The sequence below is a fragment of the Staurois parvus genome, unplaced genomic scaffold (genome assembly GCF_062004578.1).
Source record: "Staurois parvus isolate SC_StPar_1 unplaced genomic scaffold, SC_StPar_1.0 ptg000446l, whole genome shotgun sequence".
In the NCBI taxonomy this organism is placed as follows: Eukaryota; Metazoa; Chordata; class Amphibia; order Anura; family Ranidae; genus Staurois; species Staurois parvus.
In genome coordinates this window covers 2,286,791-2,308,965 of record NW_028318242.1, presented here as the reverse complement: position 1 = coordinate 2,308,965, position 22,175 = coordinate 2,286,791, and the positions used below count along the sequence as shown (strand labels likewise).

Below are 22,175 nucleotides of genomic sequence, written 5' to 3'. Positions count from 1 at the left end.
TGCTCATTATGAAGCCAGTTTGGAATTATTTATAATGCCACAGTCATAGCCAGTACTCACATGATGTGCTTGCCCAAAGGACTGCTAAACTTGTGCATACACAAAGCTAAGTATTCAGTATGTACTGTATGTAGTATTGCTAGGCAGCCTATTTTACTATACCATTTTAGGCTAAATGAAGCTAAAAGGTGATAGTTGACAGTACTGTATATCTCTGAAATCTGGAAAGGAAAGTCATTTACATTTTTAAGATATTGTATGCTAATGTAACTTTTTTATTTTACAAATGTATTACAAATTAACTTTTAACAAGCTTTAGAAATGTGTATCCTTGAAAACCATTAACATTATTTTATATCAGTAACTAGTACTTAATATTTCTTGGACAATTAATAGTTTTTTGTATTTCCCATATTAAAGTGGTTTTAAAGGCAGAAGATTTTTTACCTAAAGGATATGTTCACCTTTGGGGCTGCTCTGTGCATTGCACAGAGCAGGTACAAATACCATGTTTGTTATTTTACAAAATTCCCTTTACAATCACTTTAATATAGAGATGACTGAATGCATTGCTTATATGGGTCCATTTACATCAATTTCTTTCACAGAGGAACTTCCATAAATTCCATATTTATGTAGCATATTTATTTATATCAAACCAAAATGCTGCGCTACCTATTTGAATATGTGATAATCTAATCAAGTGAAACAAATACCTTTACATAATATCATCATTCCATTGTACAAATCAACATAGTGTAAACTTATAACACCAAATTTGAAAAATAGTGAAAATCCAAATCCAGATTGAATCAAAAGAGCGTTCTGGTAATCCTTATGCATTTCCAAACCAATGACTTTTTGTCTCATCACCATAAAAATGAAGTCTCTTATCAAATTAACCTGACCCCTAATAAAGCAAGGTCATTTGTACTTGTGTGACAGAATGGGTCACTGTGTGGATTATAATGAACAGCCTCTGCATCAATCCCCCAAAGGATTCATAAAAATCTAAGTAGACATGTCATGCGATAAACCATGAAATAGGAAGAAAGAGGACTCCAAATAGTGTGAATCCGCAAATACTATAGGCCTATTAAAATTAGAGTATTACTTATAAGAATGAGAAAAATGAAACCTTTAAAAAAAATTACCGCTTGCTGCTGCAGACTTGATGACATCAGGTCCTAAGCTCCGTCCAACGCATTTCATCACAGTTGATGTCGTCGGAGGTCTAGACAAGGCCTGATGGGTCACTGTGGTAAAAAAGCACAGTTACCCATTCTGTCACACTGTCATATTTGGATATTTTGTGGGCAGCTCACTTTTGTATGATTTTGGATTTTATGTTTAGTTAAAAAAAAAAAACAAAGAGCACAGAATTAATACACTTTATACATATATTTATTTATATAGCAACCAGCATACATTCAATCATAAACTCGGGGGATTTTTTTTAAAATGTAAACCTACTGTTGCTTATGGTCCTCAAATAGGTGTTTGCACACTCCTTGATTTTCATTCAGATAGTCCTGAACCCCAGGGAGAAGGGTATACAAATATACAAATCCTAGTTGTAAAACCCAACCCAGTATATTTATTCAGTAATATTGGAGCTCCCGTGTCTTGTTTTATGCCGTAAAATGTTACATTGTGTGTTTGCTTTTTCTTTATATTTCTGCTCATGAATATCCTCACTCCAGTTTCATCTACCATTGTATTTATGCAAATTAATATAACAACTTGCTTTAGAATAGAACTGCTACATTCCCACCTTTAACATATGTAAAATCTCCCAATAAAAAGAGATAGAAATACTTCTATGCAGCATATGTACTGCCAATCTGGACTGTGCTGCACACATGTATATTCTTCTTCATTAAACATTTCTCAGAGGAACAGCCATGGTTTCAAATTAATTACTAATCTTTTTTAATCAGCATATGTAGTCGTGCTTTACGAATTACATGTGTAGCAAGTGTGTCTAAAGCCAAAACTTTTTTTTTGTGTTGGATAGAGTAGGGAAATGTTATTGACTTTGTGTTGCAGTTGGGGAGATTATGGGGTTAATTTACTAAAGGCAAATAGACTGTGCACTTTGAAAAGTGCAGTTGCACTCTGCAAGTGCAGTTAAATGAGGTAAAGCTTCCCTTTGCCAAGAATACCCAATCATATGCAAGGACAATTAAAAAAATACAGCATTTTTTTGCTTGCACATGATTGGATGATGGAAGTCAGCAGAGCTTCTGCTCATTTACTAAGCTCTGGAGCAGTGGCGGACTGACAACTCATGGGGCCCCCAGGCAATGAGGGATCATGGAGCCTCTGTGTCCTTGCCCAAACTCAAAAAAGCCTATGAAAAAGGTACCAGGGGCATCTCATGGGGCCCCCTACTGAACCCGGGCCCTCGGGCAGTGCCCGAGTTTCCAAATGGTCAGTCCGCCCCTGCTCTGGAGCAACTGCACCTGCAGAGTCTAACTGCCTTTAGTAAATCAACCCCTTTGCCTTTATTTGTCCTAGTAGCTACTATATATGGGACGTAAAATGGGGAAGAATCCACAATTTTGGGCTGTCACAGAAACAAAAATACGGCAGTTTTCCAATGGAAACACTTGTTGTGATGACAACTGTCCCTTTATAGATTCCCTGTTTCTTCCTGATGTGTCAGAAAGTAAAGGAAAATCTCCTTAATCTGACACAAATGGCAAAAATTACTGGGGTAATAAATCTAAAATTAAAACATAAGCTTGGCTATAGATATACTTTGAGCCACTCACCTCAAAGTGTTTGCTTGAAGGAGCTTATGATCCAGTGTCGTTATCAAAGATACAGTATACAAACATGAAAGACAAATTGGTGGAAGCTTAAATTAAAGAGACCTATACAGTCATCAGTAGAAAACTAAAAAAATGTATCCTGTTGGTAGAATGTCAATGGTGGAAAATGAGCCTAGGACTTTAGTCCTACACCGCCAGAGTACCAGTCGCTGAGCCTCAATGATGCTTCTGCATTTCCCTATTTTCAGTCAGAATCTCTTGATCCCCTGTAAAAGTGGAGTAGTAACTATGAATAGAATAAACAGTTTAAGTAATGTCAAATTTACAACTGTTGCCATACTGACATATTTGACTTCTTCTTGCAGGCCAGCTTCAAAGAAACCTATATGGCTGCTTTTTATGACTACTTTAATGAGCAGAAGTATGCTGATGCTGTTAAAAATGTAAGCCTGGAAAACTAAATACCTTTTTATAAGTAAATTCTGTGCAGGAAAACATTATGTTACTATATAAAAAAAATGGAAAGCATTCTCCACGTTTCCCAAATATAATAAGATAAATCTTAGTATGTATTTAATAGCCTTTAGCCTTGATTTACCATTTCAGTGTGGTCTTGTAAATCTAATGTTACAGTTGATGGTGTTTGTGTCTTAGTGGTTTCCAGGTTAGATTCATTTGTAGTAAATCCTCTGCTTCCATCAGAGTAATTTGATGTGACCAGGGTCATGTAACTTAATTGTTGGATAAAATGAGCATGGTGGCTGCACATGCTACAATATATTCACGGGGGGGAAGTGTTTCAGAAGCACAGATGTTACACATTGCATTATTTAAACCTTATTGGGTAATGTTCATTCACATCACACTGCAATTTCCCCTTGTAACTAATACATAACTCTTCCTTGTTCAGTTCTTGGACCTAATTTCATCTTCTGGAAGAAGAGATCACAAAAGTATAGAGCAACCAATTGTGCTCAAAGAAGGGTGAGTATAGCTTTATGTTATTTGTGGCAACACTAGGTATTCAAAAGGAAATTATATGTTTTTGGAGTATTTTATTTTAGTTATTTTTAAGGACACCTTCACACTCTGAGTTGTTATCACACATTAACACAATGTTGTTGCAAGCTAAGGAGCAGTGCAATAACTTTGAATGGGCTAGCAGCACACTTTAATACATATAAAAACAGGCCTGCATTTTCTGCCATGCACCTCAGGGCTTAGTATGTGAGCATTGGGGTGCATCCTCTTGCCATGCAGGGGGGCATGGATGTAACTGAACAAGGCCTTATTGTGTGAAAGCAGATATTTGCATATGATAAGAAAGCTTAGTGGGTTTGTTTGTCAAAACCTTGATGTTTTTGGTGTTCCTAAGGCCTGTTTGCACATTTAAGTGTTCTGCCTTGTTCCTCTTTATCCAGATTTATGATCAAAAGAGCTCAGGGAAGGAAACGCTTCGGTATGAAGAATTTCAAGAAGCGATGGTTTCGCCTTACTAACCATGAGTTTACATACCATAAAAGTAAAGGTAACTCATGCTTAGATTTCTTTGTAGGTTTGCAGTGAAGAAGACTGAAGTGTTATTACATTTGTAGCACTCTCAATCATTCAGTTTATCATTATTTTGATCTCGTCAGACATCTCCTGCTGTCATGCACACTTTGTAGTGTTTGTTCAAGCTTTCTTGTCCCACTGTTTAGTATGTTTGATTTATGCCTGATCATCCAACATTAGGAACTTGCCAAGAATCAGAAATGCCCATTTAGAAGCCCAATGGCTATGTATTGATCTCCTAATCTGACCTATGATCTTCAAATTAATATGTATTTAAAAAAACAGCACTCCTATTATACTTCAGTTCTGTGATAGTGAAAAGAACAGCTGTGTAAGGGTCTACAAGTGTAAGCTGCATTTTTCATGGGCTCTACTAGTAACCACAGCTTATAGTGAGGCATTACCACTACTGACAACATATTACTGCAGCTACTATACAATGAACAGAGCATCACAGCCAATCTGCATACTTAGTTTTAGATTTTGTTCAATATTTTTTAAAGGGAATGTTCCGTGGTTTTGTACGTTTCTCTCAATAACATATTTTCTTTTCCTTCCTTACTTTGTCAGGTAACTGTAAAACATTATACATTAAGGATCTGTTTTCTTTATATCAAGCCTTCAGGTTGTACTCTAAGCTCCTTTTCACATGTTTATCTCCTCATTCCATACAGCTCCATCTGAAGGAGAGAAGACTGTCTAAATACTTAATTGAATTACCCATAGTTCTTTGAGAATCCTTCCTCTCTCTCTCTTGCTTTATACAATATATATCCAGTGGGTAAAATAAGTATTAAGCACATCACCATTTTTCTCAGTAAATATATTTCTAAAGGTGCTGCTGACATAAAATTTCAAAACATGTCAGTAGCAACCCATGCAATCCATACATACAAAGAAACAAACAAACACAAATATGTTCAGAAATTAAGTTATGTGTAATAAAATGGAATGACACAGGGAAAAAGTATTGAACATGCCAACTGAAATTTATTTAATTCTTCGTACAAAATCCTTTGTTAGTAATGACGGCTTCAAGATGCCTCCTGTATGGAGAAACTAGTCGCATGCATTGCTCAGGTGTGATTTTGGCCCATTCTTCCACACAAACAGTCTTCAAATCTTAAAGGTTCTGTGAGCCTCTTCTATGAACTCTGATTGTCAGTTCTTTCCATAGATTTTCTATTGGATTCAAGTCAGGTAATTGCCTGGGCCATTCTAGCAGCTTTATTTTCTGTCTTTGAAACCAACTGAGAGTTTCCTTGGCTTTGTGTTTGGGATCATTGTCTTGCTGAAATGTCCACCCTCGTTTCATCTTCATCATCCTGGTAGATGGCAGCAGATTTTTATCAAGAATGTCTTGGTACAGTTGAGACTGAACCAGCTGATATTAATTTGCATTGACAAGGGGCAGGATTGCTTTCTAATTACTGATAAATTTCAGCTGGTGTCCTGGCTTTCCATGCCTTTTTGCACCTCCTTTTCTTCACATGATCAGTACTTTTTCCCTGTGTCATTCCAATTTATTACACATAACTTAATTTCTGAACTTATTTGTTTTGGTTTCTCTGTAGTTATGGATTGCATGGGTTGTTACCAATATATATATATATATATATATATATATATATATATATATATATATATATATTCTGTTTAAAAGTTATTAATTAAAAAATAAATAAATAAAATAAATGGACCCAAAGTCATTAAGGCTTATTTGCACCATTGCATATATTGGTGTAATGTTTTGCTATTGTCAGTGTCCCTGTTAGAAATTTTCCCTTACTTCCTTTCTGGTGAAACCATTGTGAAATCTCTCTAACAGAACCCTGGATGCCAAAAAAACTCTCCAAAGTTAAAAATTGCTCAGAACTGCAGTATGCACATAAACATTGGAGTTTTTTTTTTTTAGAAAATAGAACATTTGGATTGGGATGGGGCTCTAGATGTAGTACCAAGGCTGCTCTAGTCTCTAAAGAGACTAGATTTTGTCAGATGGATTGCCCATCGTGAAATAGCACATTGCAGTTTATTTTAAACAGCCTAAAAGTTGCTCTGTGACTCCATCTCCTGGATTGTGCTTAAATGACAGTTTTTTGTCCCATGTTTCCAGCAGGTGATCATCCGCTTTGCAGTATTCCGATTGAAAACATTCTGGCAGTAGAGAAAGTAGAAGAGGAGTCCTTCAAAATGAAAAATGTAAGATGACAGACTACAACTTATTGGATTCTAAACCCCATATATATATTTTTTTTAGTCTTGTTAAAATGATATGGTAGCATATTTAGAGTCATCATTATCATTGTCTTTTGAATTATTAAAAGAAAAATATACTTTTGTCCTGATATGTATGCCAGAAGGCAGTAAACTTGATTTGTAGATAGGTCTGACTTTAGTTTTGTGTCTTTTAAGATGTTTCAAGTCATCCAGCCAGTTCGTACTTTGTATATTCAAGCAAATAACTGTGTGGAAGCAAAGGATTGGATAGACATCCTCACCAAAGTCAGCCAGTGTAACAAGAAGCGCCTCACTGTTTTCCATCCCTCTGCCTTTCTAAATGGACATTGGTTGTGTTGTAAAGCTACTTCAGAGACTGCCACTGGCTGCAGTCCCTGTACTGGGTAGGACTTCCTTATTATGTGGCTGTATTGTCTTTCCATTATATTTTACAAGCTATAGTAAAAATAGTAAAATTTTCCATTCCTAGACTGAGCATTGATATGTTATGATTTGTTGGAAGAAAGCATACAGGGGGTGCAAGCACCTAGTGCACTATCCAAGGTTTCTAAAAATATATATAAAAAGACAAAAAACATACTTACAAACATAGCATGTGTGTAAAGCCTATAAGACCATAGAGATGGCCACATGAATGGCAGAGTGTCCGACTGATGGTGTGGCCAGCCTGCTGATGCGTTTAGGGGATGAATCCCTTTCCTCAGAGCTATGGCCAGTCTGAATACAGGTCATGCTTTAAATGTCTGCAGCCAATGCACGTATGACCAAACCCCTACCCTCAAGCCCGGAGGAAGAAGAAGGGGATCATGGGAGTTGTTAGAACCATATGTACAGAGAAAACCACAAGTGAATATATAAATATATAAAATATAAAAACATGATAATCATTATAATGCATTGTGATAGTTGAGAGATGAAGATACATATGCTGAGCAACCATATCAAAGCAACTTAGATGTGAAATGGGGAGGTATAAATGGTGTTTAATACAGCCATTTGATGTTACAGTATCTCTAAATGGGACCCACAACTTGGTGCTTGGATTGTTATAGAATGTCAGACACAGTCAAGTTAGTGTGTGCTAATCCATGGGAATGACTTGTAAATGTCAGAATAGGAACTGTTTTGAAGCTGAAGTGACCACCGTAGCGCACGCCAGCGTGGTTGTGCGTTCCAAAGGCCGGAAGTGTAGAACCAGAAGTGCATTATGAATGACATCATATCCAGTACTCACAAAGCAAACTGAAATGAGACTGAAATTGTTGCCGGAACACACGCCAACATGGCATTGTGTTCCACAGGCTGGAAGGAGCAAACTGGAAGTGCGTCGAAAATGATGTCATGTCCGGTGCTAACAAGGCTAGCTGCTGGAGTGCACCAGGGGGACCGCGCACTACCCAGAAGAGACCAGGGATAAATTGCTGCGGCACCGCACTTGGTGTGAATCCAGCACATTGGGGCACATAATGACAAAAGAGGAAACAAAAATGAAAATAAAAATAGAATTAAAAGTCAAAAGAATGACTGTATGCAAAAATAATGTACCACTGAAAAAGAAAGAGGGAAAGAAAAATGTAAAGCATGGTTTGCTATTGTGAAAAGTGATGAAAAATGTCTCATAAAAGTCTCATGAAAACAGCCATTAAAGATTATATCATAAAAACAAACATGAAAACTAAAAATAGGTCATTAAAATGAAAATATATTGTTTTACATGAAAAATGAGTGTATGAAATTCAAAACATTAATAAATGCATATCGAGGTGGAAATGAACTAGCTAAAGATGATGGATGGAAAACGCCAATAGATGGAGGAACCAATGTACTATCGGTAAACCAAAACATATACATTTACATGTAGCCTGACATTTTGCCTTGTATGGCATAATCTACAAAATTGGCTACCAGTATTATCAATGAATCAGAGCATTCATGTTTCTGTCCCCTTGGCCCTCCCCTGGCATTGGTTCCCTGAGGCGCTGGAGAGTACACACTTTTGTATGTTATGATTTGTTGCACTTGCATCCTTATAACTCGTATAAATGGATTTATTCTTTTATTACAGGGGCCTGCCAGCAAACATCCAACTTGTCATTGATGGCGATAGGGAAACTGAGCGAATTTACTCCCTCTTTAACACCTACATGTCCAAGCTGGAAAAAATGCAAGGTGAATCTATTTTATAGAGTAGAAAAGTTCAGGATATACCCTTCTTGTATGTTTTTATACAGTGTAATGCTAGAGATACATGAATCACATTTTGATCTGATTGTTTAAATATCTGTTCAGTTATTATTATTATTGTACAAGATTTATATAGCAGTTCAATACAAGAGGGATAGGAGGGCCCTGCTCCTTGGAGTTTACAATCTAGGAGGGAGGGGCTAGTGGTACAAAAGGTAATAACTGTGAGGGATAGACTGGTAGGAGGAATAGAAGATTCCATTATTAACTGAGGGCAGGATAGGCTTCCCTGAAGAGATAGGTTTGCAGAGATCACCTAAAAGTGAGCAGAGTAGGCGATAGTCTGATAAATTGGGGTAGAGAGTTCCAGAGGATGGGGGAAGCTCTGGAGATATCCTGGAGACAAGCATGGGAGGAGGAGACAAGGGAGCTAGGGAGCTGGAGGTCGTGCGAGGAGCGGGGGGTACAGTTTGTGTGATATTTGGAGACAAGATTGGTGATGTAATTTGGGGCAGAGTTATAAATGGCTTTATAAGTTATTAAGGTATATAAGGTTATAAGGTAATGTTTTGAATTTTATCCGTTGGGCAATGAGAAGCCAGTGGAGGGATTGGCAGAGAGGGGTGGCAGATATGGAACAGTTAGTAAGGTGGATGACTCTGGCAGCAGCATTCATGATAGACTGAAGAGGGGATAGCCTGCGATTAGGTAGGCCAATGAGGAGGGAGTTACATAAGTCAAGGCGAGATATAGCAAGGGAGTGAATAAGTTGCTTAGTAGTTTCCAAGGTAAAGAATGGCCGTATCTTGGAGATGTTGCGTAGGTGAAGTCTACAAGATTTGGACAGTGATTGGATTTGGGGGTGAAAGGACAGATGGGAGTCTAGGATTACACCTAGCACCCTTGCATGAGCGGAGGGACTGATGATTGTATTATTGATCTTGATGGAGAAATCAGTGGAGGGGGCACAGGCTGGAGGGAATACTAAGAGCTCCGTTTTGGAAAGATGAGTTTGAGGAAGTGGAGTGACATCCACACCGATGTCACTTAGTAGGTTAGTAATGTGAGAGGAGACTGAAGGGGTGAGGTGAGGAGTAGAAAGATAGATTTGTGTGTCATCAGCATACAGATGGTACTTAAAGCCATGGGAGTTTATCAAGTGACCAAGGGAGGAGGTGTAGTTGGAGAAGAGAAGGGATCCAAGGACAGAACCTTGAGGGATCCTTACAGAAAGACGGAGTGGAGAGGAGAAGACAGAGTTAGAGGTAACGCTGAAGGAGCGCTGCGATAGGAGGAGAACCAGGAGAGAGCAGAGTCTCGGAGGCCAAGAAAGTAGAGTTTTTTTAGAAGGAGGGTATGGTCGACAGTATCAAAAGCCGCAGAGAGGTCAAGTGGTAAGAGTACAGAGTAGTGGCCATAAAGTGTCACTAAAGGCATTTTTTGGATTATTCGGTAGAGTGGAGAAGGATCAGTTTTTATTGCTCTCTGTGGCACCCTTAGGGAGAATCATTCTCCCTATTTGTCCTGTTTACAGTTCTCATTGAAAGTGAAAAAAAAAGAAAATTGGGTTGACTTCAAAACAGGAATAAAGAGCACGCACGCGCGTGCGCGTACTGCAACAATGAACAGTGTTAACCAGGTAGCAAGAGTGATGCTAATTTATGCAGTGTGAAGTGGGCGTTGGACTAATGTTGGAGGTGTTTTGAATTACTGACCTGGAACAAACATGCACACCAAGGGGTTGAATTACTAAAGGTGAGTAGATTGCAATTTGCAAAGTACAATTTCACTCTGCAAGTGCAGTTGCTCCAGAGTTTAGTAAATGAGCAGAAGCTCTGCTGACTTCCATTATCCAATCATGTGCAATCAAAATGTTTTTTTTATATTTTTTCCATGTGATTGGGTATTCTTTGCAAAGTGAAGCTTTACCTCATGCTGTGGAGCAAATGTCCTTGCAGAAGGCAACTGCAGTTTGCAAAGTGCACAGTGTATTTGCTTTTAGTAAATCAAACCCAAGTGTTCAGACTTTAGTCTGACTTCATTTGCTTCATGCAGGTCAGTGGCTTAGAATGTGCTGAAGTCAGATAATCAGCATTACAGGTTAGCAACAGCAGCCTCCAGGTTTCCCTCAGCACCTTTTCCCTTGAAAATGTAAACCATTTAGGAGTGGTGACATGTTAGAACCCACATTCTTATAGGCACAGAATAGCTGGGGCCTGATTGGAGTTGTGTGGATTTGCATATGGGAGGTTGTACTAAATGTACTAAAACTTTCATAACTGAAAAAAGGGGCATAGTCAGCTTCTCCTATTGCTTGAATCAACATTTCAGGGTCACAAGTTTTTTTTTAGATTTTATACATAAATGTTCTTCCATTTATTAATTTATCTGACTGTGCTAAGTGTTGTAAGTTGGTCTAGTTTTGAAAGTAGCATTTTAAGGGGTGTTGGCTGAATAATATATATTTTGCTTAGTGTAACAGCATATTGTGCTAAAAAAGTGAAAGGTATGTTGTAATACCACTGATCTCTCTTTCTGCTGTCCTGCAGAGGCTTGTGGTAGTCGGTCAGTATATGACGGCCCTGAGCAAGAGGAGTACAGTAGCTTCATTATTGACGACCCTCGTGAAACCTACAAAACACTATGTAGCATTATAGAAGGTGTTAAGACATTAGAAGAGGAGCATGCTCAGTACAAGCGGGATAAATTCAAGAAGACTAAATATGGAAGTCAGTAAGTACAACACATCTTATCTTCTATTCATCACAAGGTAAACTAAAGGTGGCCACTCGTAGCCTGAAATTTATATTCCAGAAACAAGCAGTGCTTGCCTCGAATAGGGGGCAGAATCAGGACATTATGAACTTCTGTTAGTAGGGCTATAAAGAACTTCTGTACACTAAAGCAAATATACCAGGGAGCTACCTGAATATATATTGTATGCAAAGAACCCAAATAAACTGGGGAGGTATCTCCAAGCAATAACAATGAAAAAAATAATATGACACCTTCTTATGGCTCATACAATAATTGTGTATTCATTATAAATAAAACATTTCCACTGTAGAAAAAACCTGGGCAATTCCCCTTCCCCCCCTCCCCCTATGAACACCATCTCCCCCGCCCCCCCCCCCCCACACAAAGATATGCCGTGTACCTCTTCCCTCCCTTCCTACCCACCCACAAGACCCTCTAATCTAGCCTTTCCTAATACTCCCCCAAAAAGGATGAAGGAAATCGGGACCCAAATACCCAGCTTAAAGGACAGGTGGTATGTGCCTATCAAGCACTTCTCTCCAACACAAACTGATTGTTTACCTCGTTGGACGTTTTTAAGTGGTTTTTGGTGAAGAGATGGAAGGTGTTAGCTATAAAAAACACAGTTTTTGTTCATCATCTGTTGAGTTGCAAACCATATTGGAAAAAGATGACAGAGGATTCAAGAAACAGCAGTTATCTCACTGGTCATTGTGCTTGGGGAGATATCTGACCACACAATTCCATAATGGTTTAATATGTAACGTTTAGCACGATGAAGAATTATGAGGAACATTGCAAGTGGCCTGAGTGTCCCATCATGGTCAGGATGTTATTAGAATCCTGCTTATTTTCTTTTATAAGGGGCCAACTCTCTACTACAAAAAAAGATTTATATTCATCATGTAATACACAGGTACTTGCTTGTGAAGCTGAATGATTAACAAAGTAGAGTCAACGGACTCGATTGGAAAAGCAACTCAATTTATATTATCTATATTTCAACAGTATATAATCTCTTGCAGCTACAGTAAAATCTCCCATGTACTTCTGGATGGGTCTGTTACCCTGTTAATCATTTTGTGTTTTGCTACTTTGGCAAAAGCTTGTAGTGAGTGTGAGTGTAGAATACCTAGCCAGTGTATTCACTTTGCTCAACAGTTTGTGTTCGACTATCAGAATAAATTTAGCAAGGCTGTTTCAAGAATTAGATTGGTTTGGCGCATATGTAGCTTTGGTTGGTTTAAAATTAGAGTAAGACAATAGGCTTTCTTCTCTACATTTCAGTGCTTAACTTTCAAATTTGACCGAAAGGTATCTCTAAAGCCAGCCATAGATGGTGCGATTTTCTTTCCTGCAACCACAGTCAGTGTTGCTGGGGGTATCCCTTCCGCGGAGCCATTGTGTTCTCCCAGCGTAGAGGCAGGGGGAGCCATCCACGCTGAGAGAACACAGTGATTACTGCTAGTGGTTATAAGAGCCACTTATGATAATCGCATGTAAAATCTGGCAGGCTGGTTGTACCCAAGTTGAAAACTCAGCCGGTCCCTGCTGAACCAGCCAAGATTCGAACGGTACTCTATGACCAGCTTAAGATATGATTTATTTTCACAATCAAAGTGTTGTTAAAATAATATACTTTATATAAAAGATACCTGCTACTTTATATATGATAAATCTTCACACAGTTACATTTGTTTATTCTTAGTATGTTCTGAAATAAGAGATATGTCTAATTAATGCTCTGTTTCTTCCTTCAGAGAACATCCGATAGGAGACAAGAGTTTTCAGACCTACATCAGGCAGCAGTCTGAGGTGTCAACACATTCCATTTGACTTGCCATAGGATGCACTTCAAGGATTACAAAAGGAAATGTCTCTTCCTACCCATAATAATAGAAGAGTGAAGTCTTCGTGAGATTCAGTGTTGTAACGCTGTGTATGGAACTCAGAACAAGATATGCTGAGTTTTTGTGGGTGTTTTCAGGACTGTTACAGAGTTGTAATGCACTTTAATCATCTGAAACAGATGACAACTTTCCCTTTTTTATATAGCTTATCCTGATGACTGTACCCCTCTGACCAGTTCAATGAACTGGTCCACTAATGTCTCCTCTGCTTCCCTTTGTGATATAAAATACGCATTCCTGGAACTGTATAGTCAACCTTGCAGCGTGTTTGATACTTTTCTGCCACAAGGGGGTGCTGAAACCCTTTTTTTTTTTTTTTTGCCTGATTCTGACTCAGGACTGCACTGTAAATACTGGACACATGAAAATTGGAATCACAATAGGATTCAAGGCCTAGAAATCCAAGAAGAGTTGTTTAAGGCAATGTTATATCAAAGAAGTATTTCATTTTGATTATCCAACCAAATCAAATATTAAAGCAAAAAATGTTTCAGTAGCAATCACACCATAGGATGGTGTATTTATTTTCTACCTAATTTACTTCTAATACATTGCTCTCCACCTAGTTGGGTCATATAACACAAGTATCTTGTAAGCACTGGATCTCAAGAGTTTGAACATTGCTGCTTGTATAGGGTTCCATATCTAAAAGTCAAGTATACTACGTCAGATATTCATCTTAGAAGGACAAAAACTATTGGAAGAAAATATATTTTCCCTTTTATTAATTTAGAAATTTGCCTGTGAAATAACCCTCTCTTGTTTTTTTCTGAATAGCAGCAGCTGTACAGGTTGGACTGCTTAGGCCATATACTTGCCAAAAGACATTTCGAACCACTGAATTACGTAAGATGTAATGGGTTTGTATGATGTCATCATTTGTGCCAAAGGGCTTATATTAGGCTCCTGTTGCTTTATTTAAGAAGGGCCATGTCAGCAGGAAAAGTATGTTTGCTCAGTTCCCAGATGACTGCAATATTAGCACTGCTACAGCCAGTTGAATCCTGCGTATGGTGAGATTTCATGATAGCCCTTCCCTTTGTGGATTCCCCTTTCTATCAAAGGAACAAGTAATTCCTAAAAATACTATATTTGACTTTGGGATTAAGAAGGGTTTTTTCTTTTTTGCAAAGTTGCGCATGGTAAGCAGTTCATGTTACGATAGCTCCTGACTTTCCAGGACAGCCAGCTGTTGTCACCTTACCACTGGCCGGTCTACAGGCTAGACAGGATGAAGTCACAACATCAGTTTTCCTTTCTAATTTAAATTGTAGTACAGTTTTTGTACTTTTAGCAGATGTTAGAATTTAGGTATACCTTGTTCTTTATTTTGATTATACTTCTTCAGGATTTGTAGACAGCGTACCATCAGTTTGTGCTGTTCAATGTGGTATAGCTAGTATAGCTAACAGCTTGAATGTCATACTTGAAAACAATCTTGTATACTGAGTGCCAACCATCCACAATGAAACATACCTAGCACCTTCCTTCCTGACTTATAGCTATTTAATAATGAAATATGGTTTTCTCTCTGATGTGAGATATCAGGAAGAAAAATGCCTAAGTCGGATCACAGCTTGCCATGCAAATGTGAGCCTCAGCAAAATGAGCTGCCTTGTGATTTTAGTTTCCTTTCATAGAACAGAAGTCATTAACATGTGGTTGTTCATCTATTAGTGCACTTTCTACCTGAATCAATGATCACATTGAGAATATGGTTATAGAACAGTTATATTTCCTTTGGTTCAACTTAACAGCCTTGGAAACTTAAAAATAACTTTTCCCAAAGCTATTAAAACTGAGTCCCAGGCAGGTCTATAAAACATAATTTAATCCAGCAATGCATTTAATATAATGATATAATAGATTTCAATACAATTAGCTAAAGGGACAACTGTGCTTTAATACTTAAGTCTTCAAATCCAGCCCTCCTAAGCTAACCTGTATTAACACCCTCCACACACACGTCCCTGTCATACTCATACTGACCATGAGGATTACTGCACATCCAATTTTTTAATCACTATTTTTCCTTTATCTTGACTTTTCGAAATTACAAGTAGAATCATTTGTAAGGTAGGTAAAAAGTTTAGTGCAGTAAAACACTTTTGATAGTTGAATAATACATTTTTTTAGAGAACTTTACATCTGTCCAAACAGAGGGACAAATGAGGAAAAATGCAGGACAGAGGAATTTTGTGGAGGGGTGTAGGTATGCACACACACCCCTTCCCAGCGTACCTTTTTCCTGGTCAGAAATTCTCTGCACCAGCTGTTTACTGAGCCTTCATAGACTTGTATAGGGCTATCCCGGATGCTAAAGCCTTTTCCTGGGATAGTCACATACAAGTCTATGAGGGCTTAGTGCAGAGGAAAAGTAAACCTTGCAAGGAAGCAGTGCTGGAACACACATATAATAGATATGAAAGAAGCGGGTTGCAGAGGGGATACTGCAAGTCAGTTCAGGAGGGGTATAGTGTACTATTAAAGTACAGTTGTCCTTTAAATACCTAAATTTGACTTAATATCTGCCTTTTGTATTCCCCTGCATTGCAGGATTGAAAATGTGGGGTGGGGGTGAGCATTGTGGGCCATACAAGGGGCATTCTTGCAGTATGAAGGTGCACAGGGGTCACTGAATCCAGGTGCTGCTATTCCATCAGGCTGGGATAGTTCTTGTATTGGCTACAGGGAGATCCAGGACTTGGTTATACTGTTTGGCAGGGATGCTTAGAGTACAAGATTGGATGAACAGAGTTAAAAGTCTTTTGACAGGTGTAACTATTCACATTTTGTGATTCTATCTCTCTGGAGCTTAGTTTTAGGTTTGATGTAACTGGAGGCTAATAGGGGCATGGCGTGGTTAATTTAGCACATCTTAGCAACCTTAATGTTTAGATAACCTTACAATTCCCTGTTGCTGCTGCTAGGATTGTCAGAATTTTGAGTCAACCCTGTCTGACTTCAGTTTGATGTGTATGATGCAGGGAGGAAAACTGACACAGCATGGGAAAAGACCTTCTCTAGACACTCACTAAGGTGTGACTATAAAAAGAGGTGAGTATTATTTTACACGCAGGCATGTCTTACTGTTTCTGTTGAAAAACAGTTTTGGGTGAATGCCTTAGTTTAGGGACAATTTACGCTTTTGTGTTGTGGCAACGCATGTAACATATGTGGTAGTCTTTTAAATGCCACCCCAATGAGAGAATGCTCCTGCATTGCAGCACCTAGTAGAGTGTTACAGTGCGTGGCATAACTGCAAATAGATAATGTCTGATTTTCTAGACGTAGGGTGCATTGGCAGCCCTTTCATTTAAATGGACTGCCTTACTGCTACACGTGACAACACATGTTAAAGAGGAACTTCAACCTATCCATGTCAAATAAAATGTAAAATCACTAACAGTTATCCCTGTATGTAGAAGAAAAACTTACTAGTCCATAGAGTCCAACATTGTCAAAGTTTCCCTTGTTCCCCTCTGCTCCAGCACCGCCACCTTGAACCAAGATCCTGCACATGTGCAGACATGCAGCGGGTCTGTGCCAGGTCCCATAGATCCACTAGAGACCTACAGTGTGTCTGCACTTGCGTGTAAATTTGTACACTGCCTCCTGGATAGACATCCCAGGAGGCAGCAGTGGCCAGATACATCATCCCCCCCAGGCGAGGATTGTGAACATGAGAAAAAAATACTATCTACATTTAAGTTTCCTTTCTTTCTAAATGTAAATGCACCCATAGGTAATCTGTCAGATTTAAAGTAAAGTGGCAATGCTACAGACCAGATTGAAGGACTGTAGAAGTCAGGGTAATCCACAGGGGAAACTCAGTATTTTGACAATGTTGTTTCTGGTTTCAAGTCTTTAGCAGAAAGCTATGTAAATGTTTGGGGGTTTTATGCCCCAAAAACCAGTCAACTTTTAAAGGTAGTTTTGCTCTCTGTTCCTAGAAATGGTTTCCATTTCGAATGTCTCAGTGGATGTAATCAGTAGACTATAAAGTGTATTATCTGTGTCTAACTAGAGGAGTACAGCAGAAAACAGTATAGAGAATAGAATACCTGTAGTCTATGTTGTGTTTAAGCTCGGAGCTTTGCTGAGATGATGCAGTATTTAGTAATGTACTGTAAGTAAAGCAGTGAATATTGGTAGAGGAATCTGTGTCCTGTGCTAATCAGCTATTCAGCTTCCATATTTTACATTATCAGTATTATGGGGATGGTTTGAAATCCATCTCATCTAGTCCTAGAAAATGTTCTGTAAATCATATTGAATTGGTATTTGTTTTGTTTGTCCTTCATGTACCAAGACAACAAATTTTTAGGCTACTCATAAATTAACAAAATCACTCCAAGTGGCTCTTTATGGGTTCATTCTCTTCATATTCTTTATAACCTATCAACTGAAAATTGATACATACTATGCGATCACATCTGTAAACTGCCCAGAATCCTTTACTGCTGTTGATTGATTCCTTTCATATGTCGCAATGGAATGCAACATTTAAATTGTATTGTATTTGTGATGCCCACATGCTACTGGGGCTGATGCTATTGCTCTCTGCCCCCCTTTTCTTAAACCACTTACAGCTGTCAGATTCTGCAGTTTGCACTTTAAATGTGCTTAGGTGTGCATTCTCTTAAAGTGTTACTAAACCCAGGACCGTGCATTTGCTATATCTGGTCTGCCACAGTACACACAACATGGAAATGCAATTATTTTATTAACTAAAGACTGCTAAATACCCTTTCTCATCAGCAGTATATAGCTGTCTTGTGACTTCTATCAGTATCCAGCAGAGCACTGGTTAAATCTTGTAGGAGGAGTTTTCATTCTCCCCTGATTTTCCTATGAGGCTGCATAACCCCTGACCCTCTGTCTGGACAGTGCTGATTGGCCCTGTGCTTATCACATGCACCCTCCCAAAGAAGAAAAACTCTGTAGCCATACACACTAAACTGAGCATGCGCAGAGTGACTCCTAGAGCTCTGTACTATCAGCATATGGATTGGGGACAGTAGAAGAAGGGGAGGACCAGAGAAGACAGGACCAAACAGCCTTTTTACACAGTGTGGAGGAATAACCCCTTAGGTTCCACAGTGAGTATAACAAGCATGCTTTACTACATATACAGACTGATTTTACTGATGTGCGTTTAGTAACACTTTAAACATTATGCCACTCTGATCTCTTCAAAATTTTATAAAGGATGTTGTCCTTTCTTAGTTTTTTGGAATGGAGTTTCCTTTGAAGTATCCTCTAGCTTTGAAATTGTATTTCTTATATGGAAGGATCTTGAATTATATGAAGTGTGACAAATTAATTCCCAGAATGACCTGTAAAAAATATCAAACACCTCTGCATTCTTCAGAAGATCGGATGAAATTTGAAGATGACGTTCGTTATTTTCTTCTGTCAAGATCCAAATTCACCATCTTTGCAGAAATCTTTCTTATTCCTCAAATCCTCACTTGGAATATCTTTCAATCTGAGCATACGAGGATTCACATTCTGTTCACATTTGTATCCGTCATTTGCATTTTTGGCTGCCCACTCCTCCTTAAACCACCTATGCCATTCAAAAACACTTGAAGTATAACTCAAGGCAAAACTTTTTTTTTTTTAGATTTGAACAGAGTGGAGAGGGATTAGAACACCTGTCAAATTTTATTGCTGTCTGTGCCCCTATTGGCGAGATCCACCCTCTCTATTTGTCTTGTTTACCATTATCATCAAAAGTGAAAGACAAGAAACCCCACATTTTGGGTTGTCCCAAGAAAAGTAATAGAGGGGAATTTTTCCAATGGGGACACTAGTTCTGGAGACCTGGTTGTCCCCAAAGAATTCCCTTAATTTTCAGGGATTTCCTCTCATTTCCTGTTTTTGATAAAGGACAGGAAATGATAGTAAATCTCTCCAATGGGACACAGATAACAATAAACTGAGAGGGGTTATATTTTGCCTGTAGTTCTACTTTGATTTCCTCATGGAATGTTCACCATAAGCCTGATGTAACAGAGCTAAAGTTGCACTTGCAAAATTCACTTAAAATTTTATGTTGATTCGCTGCTTCAGATTCCTGCCCCTCATTTTCCACCAACAATGTAACACACACAAATGTTATTTCTACTACTCCGCAAAGTCTGAGTCAACTGGTCTGTGACCCAAAGTAGAACATATCAGAACACGCTCAAGCGTAAATGGCTGTCTAATTCATAGTGCTACGCTAAGGGCATTCCAGGAATTAAATTGTCACACCTTTTAACTTCTCAGTATGGGGTCTGTTTTTAAAAGAATTTCCTTAGCTATTCGTCCAGTGAGTCTGCACATACATGCATTCTGTGTAAACTGGGCAAAATCAAATGTTCTTTAGGTTATTTTCCCTTCTGAACAAATGTTTGTCTCTTATGGAGTAGGAATAAAATATCTCATCATTGCCACTAGACCAGTTTCACTTATTTGCTAATTTTGTCTAGAGTTCTTTACAATTGTTACACTGTATCTCTTGTTGCAAAGACAATTTCCTGTACCCTTCAGCTCCCATCTAGTGGCCATAATGCAGTATTTTACTACAGCTCCTAAGAAAAGAACATTCGTTCAATAAGAGAATATAGCCTAAGGGACATTTGGGTTTTTTGTCCAATTCACAGAGAATGAATATATATGCAGATTCATTGTGCAAATGGCTTTTTTTTAATATAAATAGACCCCCTTTGTGTAAAGGGAACATAATTTTAGTTTTTTATGTTCATAGTTACCCATGATACTACTGTTAATAACTATAAAAGGTGTCTTTCCAGTAAAATGCATTACAGCAGAAGACCTGTCGCATAAATTGATATTGTGAAGAAAATGCAAAATCAGATTTAACAATCATCTTTTCAACATTTGAAAATGATACATCTCTTATATTATTCCAGATTCTAGATTCCTCTGTGTCGTAAACATGCATTTTATATTGTGATGTAAAGTAGCCAACATGAAATGCTGCTTCTCTGGGGAGAACGTTCTGTAGTCACATTATTTACATCATGACGTCATTTACAGCTCCTCATCACATCAACAGGCAAAGCTGGAAAACATTCTGCTCTGTATAAAAGCTACTTTAGGAGGATGTATAAACCTAATAAAATGAGATTGACAATTACTAAAATAGATATCTCCTTTTAAATCAAATGATTTTCCTGACTGCTACAATGTCAAATACTGTAACATTTTAATCCTTGTGTCACCCATTACTATCTTCATTTTACTCCGAAAGTCTCTGCTAAATGATTCCCTTTCTATGTTGTGATCTGCTGCCTTTTTTAGGATTAAATGTCAACATGTCCTGTGTATTTTGTTACAGTGGTTTGAAGTTGTTCCCATCAGATAACTGGACCTCCCTATTAGATTGGACTTGAAAACAGATGAACACATCTGTTAAAGGCTTCATTCAGATGGGTATTGGCACCCAGTTTGTGAGAAGGCCACGTTTGTTATTGCAACTGCATCTGCCCCAAGTTGCATACGGGCAACCTATACAGGTGGATGCAGACGCAGCTGCTGCATGGACACAGCCGCATGGCATAATTTGACATGCGTTCAGGATCTGGTGCATGGATCCAAAAGCACACTGCCTGCGCTCAGATCTCTGCATCTGCTCCTGTATGCTTGACAAATTTTGAGATGCAAATGTCTCTGGCTGTGTTTCTGCACATGCTGCGTCTGCATCCACCTGCCTGTGTGCAGCTCAGGGTGGATGCAGGTGCAATAATAAATGCAGCCTGCATACAGAGTGGGTGTCAATGTCCATCTGAATGAAGCCTAATGCAGGTATTTATTGGCACATGTCAGTCCCTTCTGTAGCCTGAGCTAGGAATAGTATATATTGTAGTATTTTGCTATTACACATTATTTGGTACTACAAGCATTCTTGCTGTGGAGAAGCAAGATAAATATGTAACACTTTATAAAAAATAGCTACAAGCTGTCACTCACTTGCTAAGTCTAATTTAGGTTTATTCATGCAGATTTATCAATAAATCCCCTGTTGTTAAAACTGGAAGGTAAGGGCTCATACACACTATGGACAGGTATGTTTTAATACACAGATTCGCATTTATGCTGTTAATTTTATGCCTTTTTATTATTTTTTTAAATAAACTTTATTAAGTATTGATACAAACCTTTTTTTAATGCAACCTGTATTTTTTATAGATGCACCAGTATGGTTTGTATACCTCCTTTCTACAATGAACATAAACAAGCATTTTTTTTTTCAAACAGTATTAATATTTTTCATTAAAGTAACATGAAAATCACAAAGCACTTCAAATCCTTGCTAATGTGTACACAAAGTGCTTTTACAGAGTAGTGTGAATGAGCCCTGATCTGGAAGGTATTTTACAATATATTAGGGAATACAGCGAGTGCAATGTGTCTGTATTGGATTCTGGCACATATGGCTTTGGGGGGAATGCGTAGAAACCTGGTTGAAAATGTCTTTACTGCCTTGAGAAAATAAACCTAAAATATGTATATGTAATATATCACCTTTGATGTAGATACTGCATTGTGTTTTTACTTGTTTATTAAAACAAATGTTTTATTAAATCCGAACAACAAATCAATGTATGGTCTTTGTTCATTTTTTCTTAATATTTATAGCACTATAGTAACTTGGAAGTGTAGAGATCCATTAGTCTTTGTTTTTTTTCGTATATTGTGCTGAAGTTCCTCTAATATTCATTTACAGAAATATTACCTA

At 38.1% G+C, this 22,175-nt stretch overlaps 1 protein-coding gene across 2 annotated transcripts in view; it reads left to right on the top strand.

Moving 5' to 3' along the window:
- Window positions 1-22,038, top strand: part of RASA3 (RAS p21 protein activator 3) — a 288,551-nt gene extending 266,513 nt beyond the window's left edge. The window contains exons 17-24 of one of the 2 annotated variants that reach the window (XM_089688122.1): window positions 3,143-3,220; window positions 3,688-3,761; window positions 4,199-4,305; window positions 6,451-6,533; window positions 6,747-6,955; window positions 8,638-8,741; window positions 11,306-11,489; window positions 13,274-22,038. In XM_089688122.1, coding sequence (XP_089544248.1) covers window positions 3,143-3,220; window positions 3,688-3,761; window positions 4,199-4,305; window positions 6,451-6,533; window positions 6,747-6,955; window positions 8,638-8,741; window positions 11,306-11,489; window positions 13,274-13,349 — 915 coding nt within the window. In that variant the 3' untranslated portion in view covers window positions 13,350-22,038. Of the gene's footprint in view, window positions 1-3,142; window positions 3,221-3,687; window positions 3,762-4,198; window positions 4,306-6,447; window positions 6,534-6,746; window positions 6,956-8,637; window positions 8,742-11,305; window positions 11,490-13,273 lie in introns of both variants that reach the window. The other variant, XM_089688121.1, reaches the window with a different exon arrangement.
- Window positions 22,039-22,175: the final 137 nt, after the last annotated feature.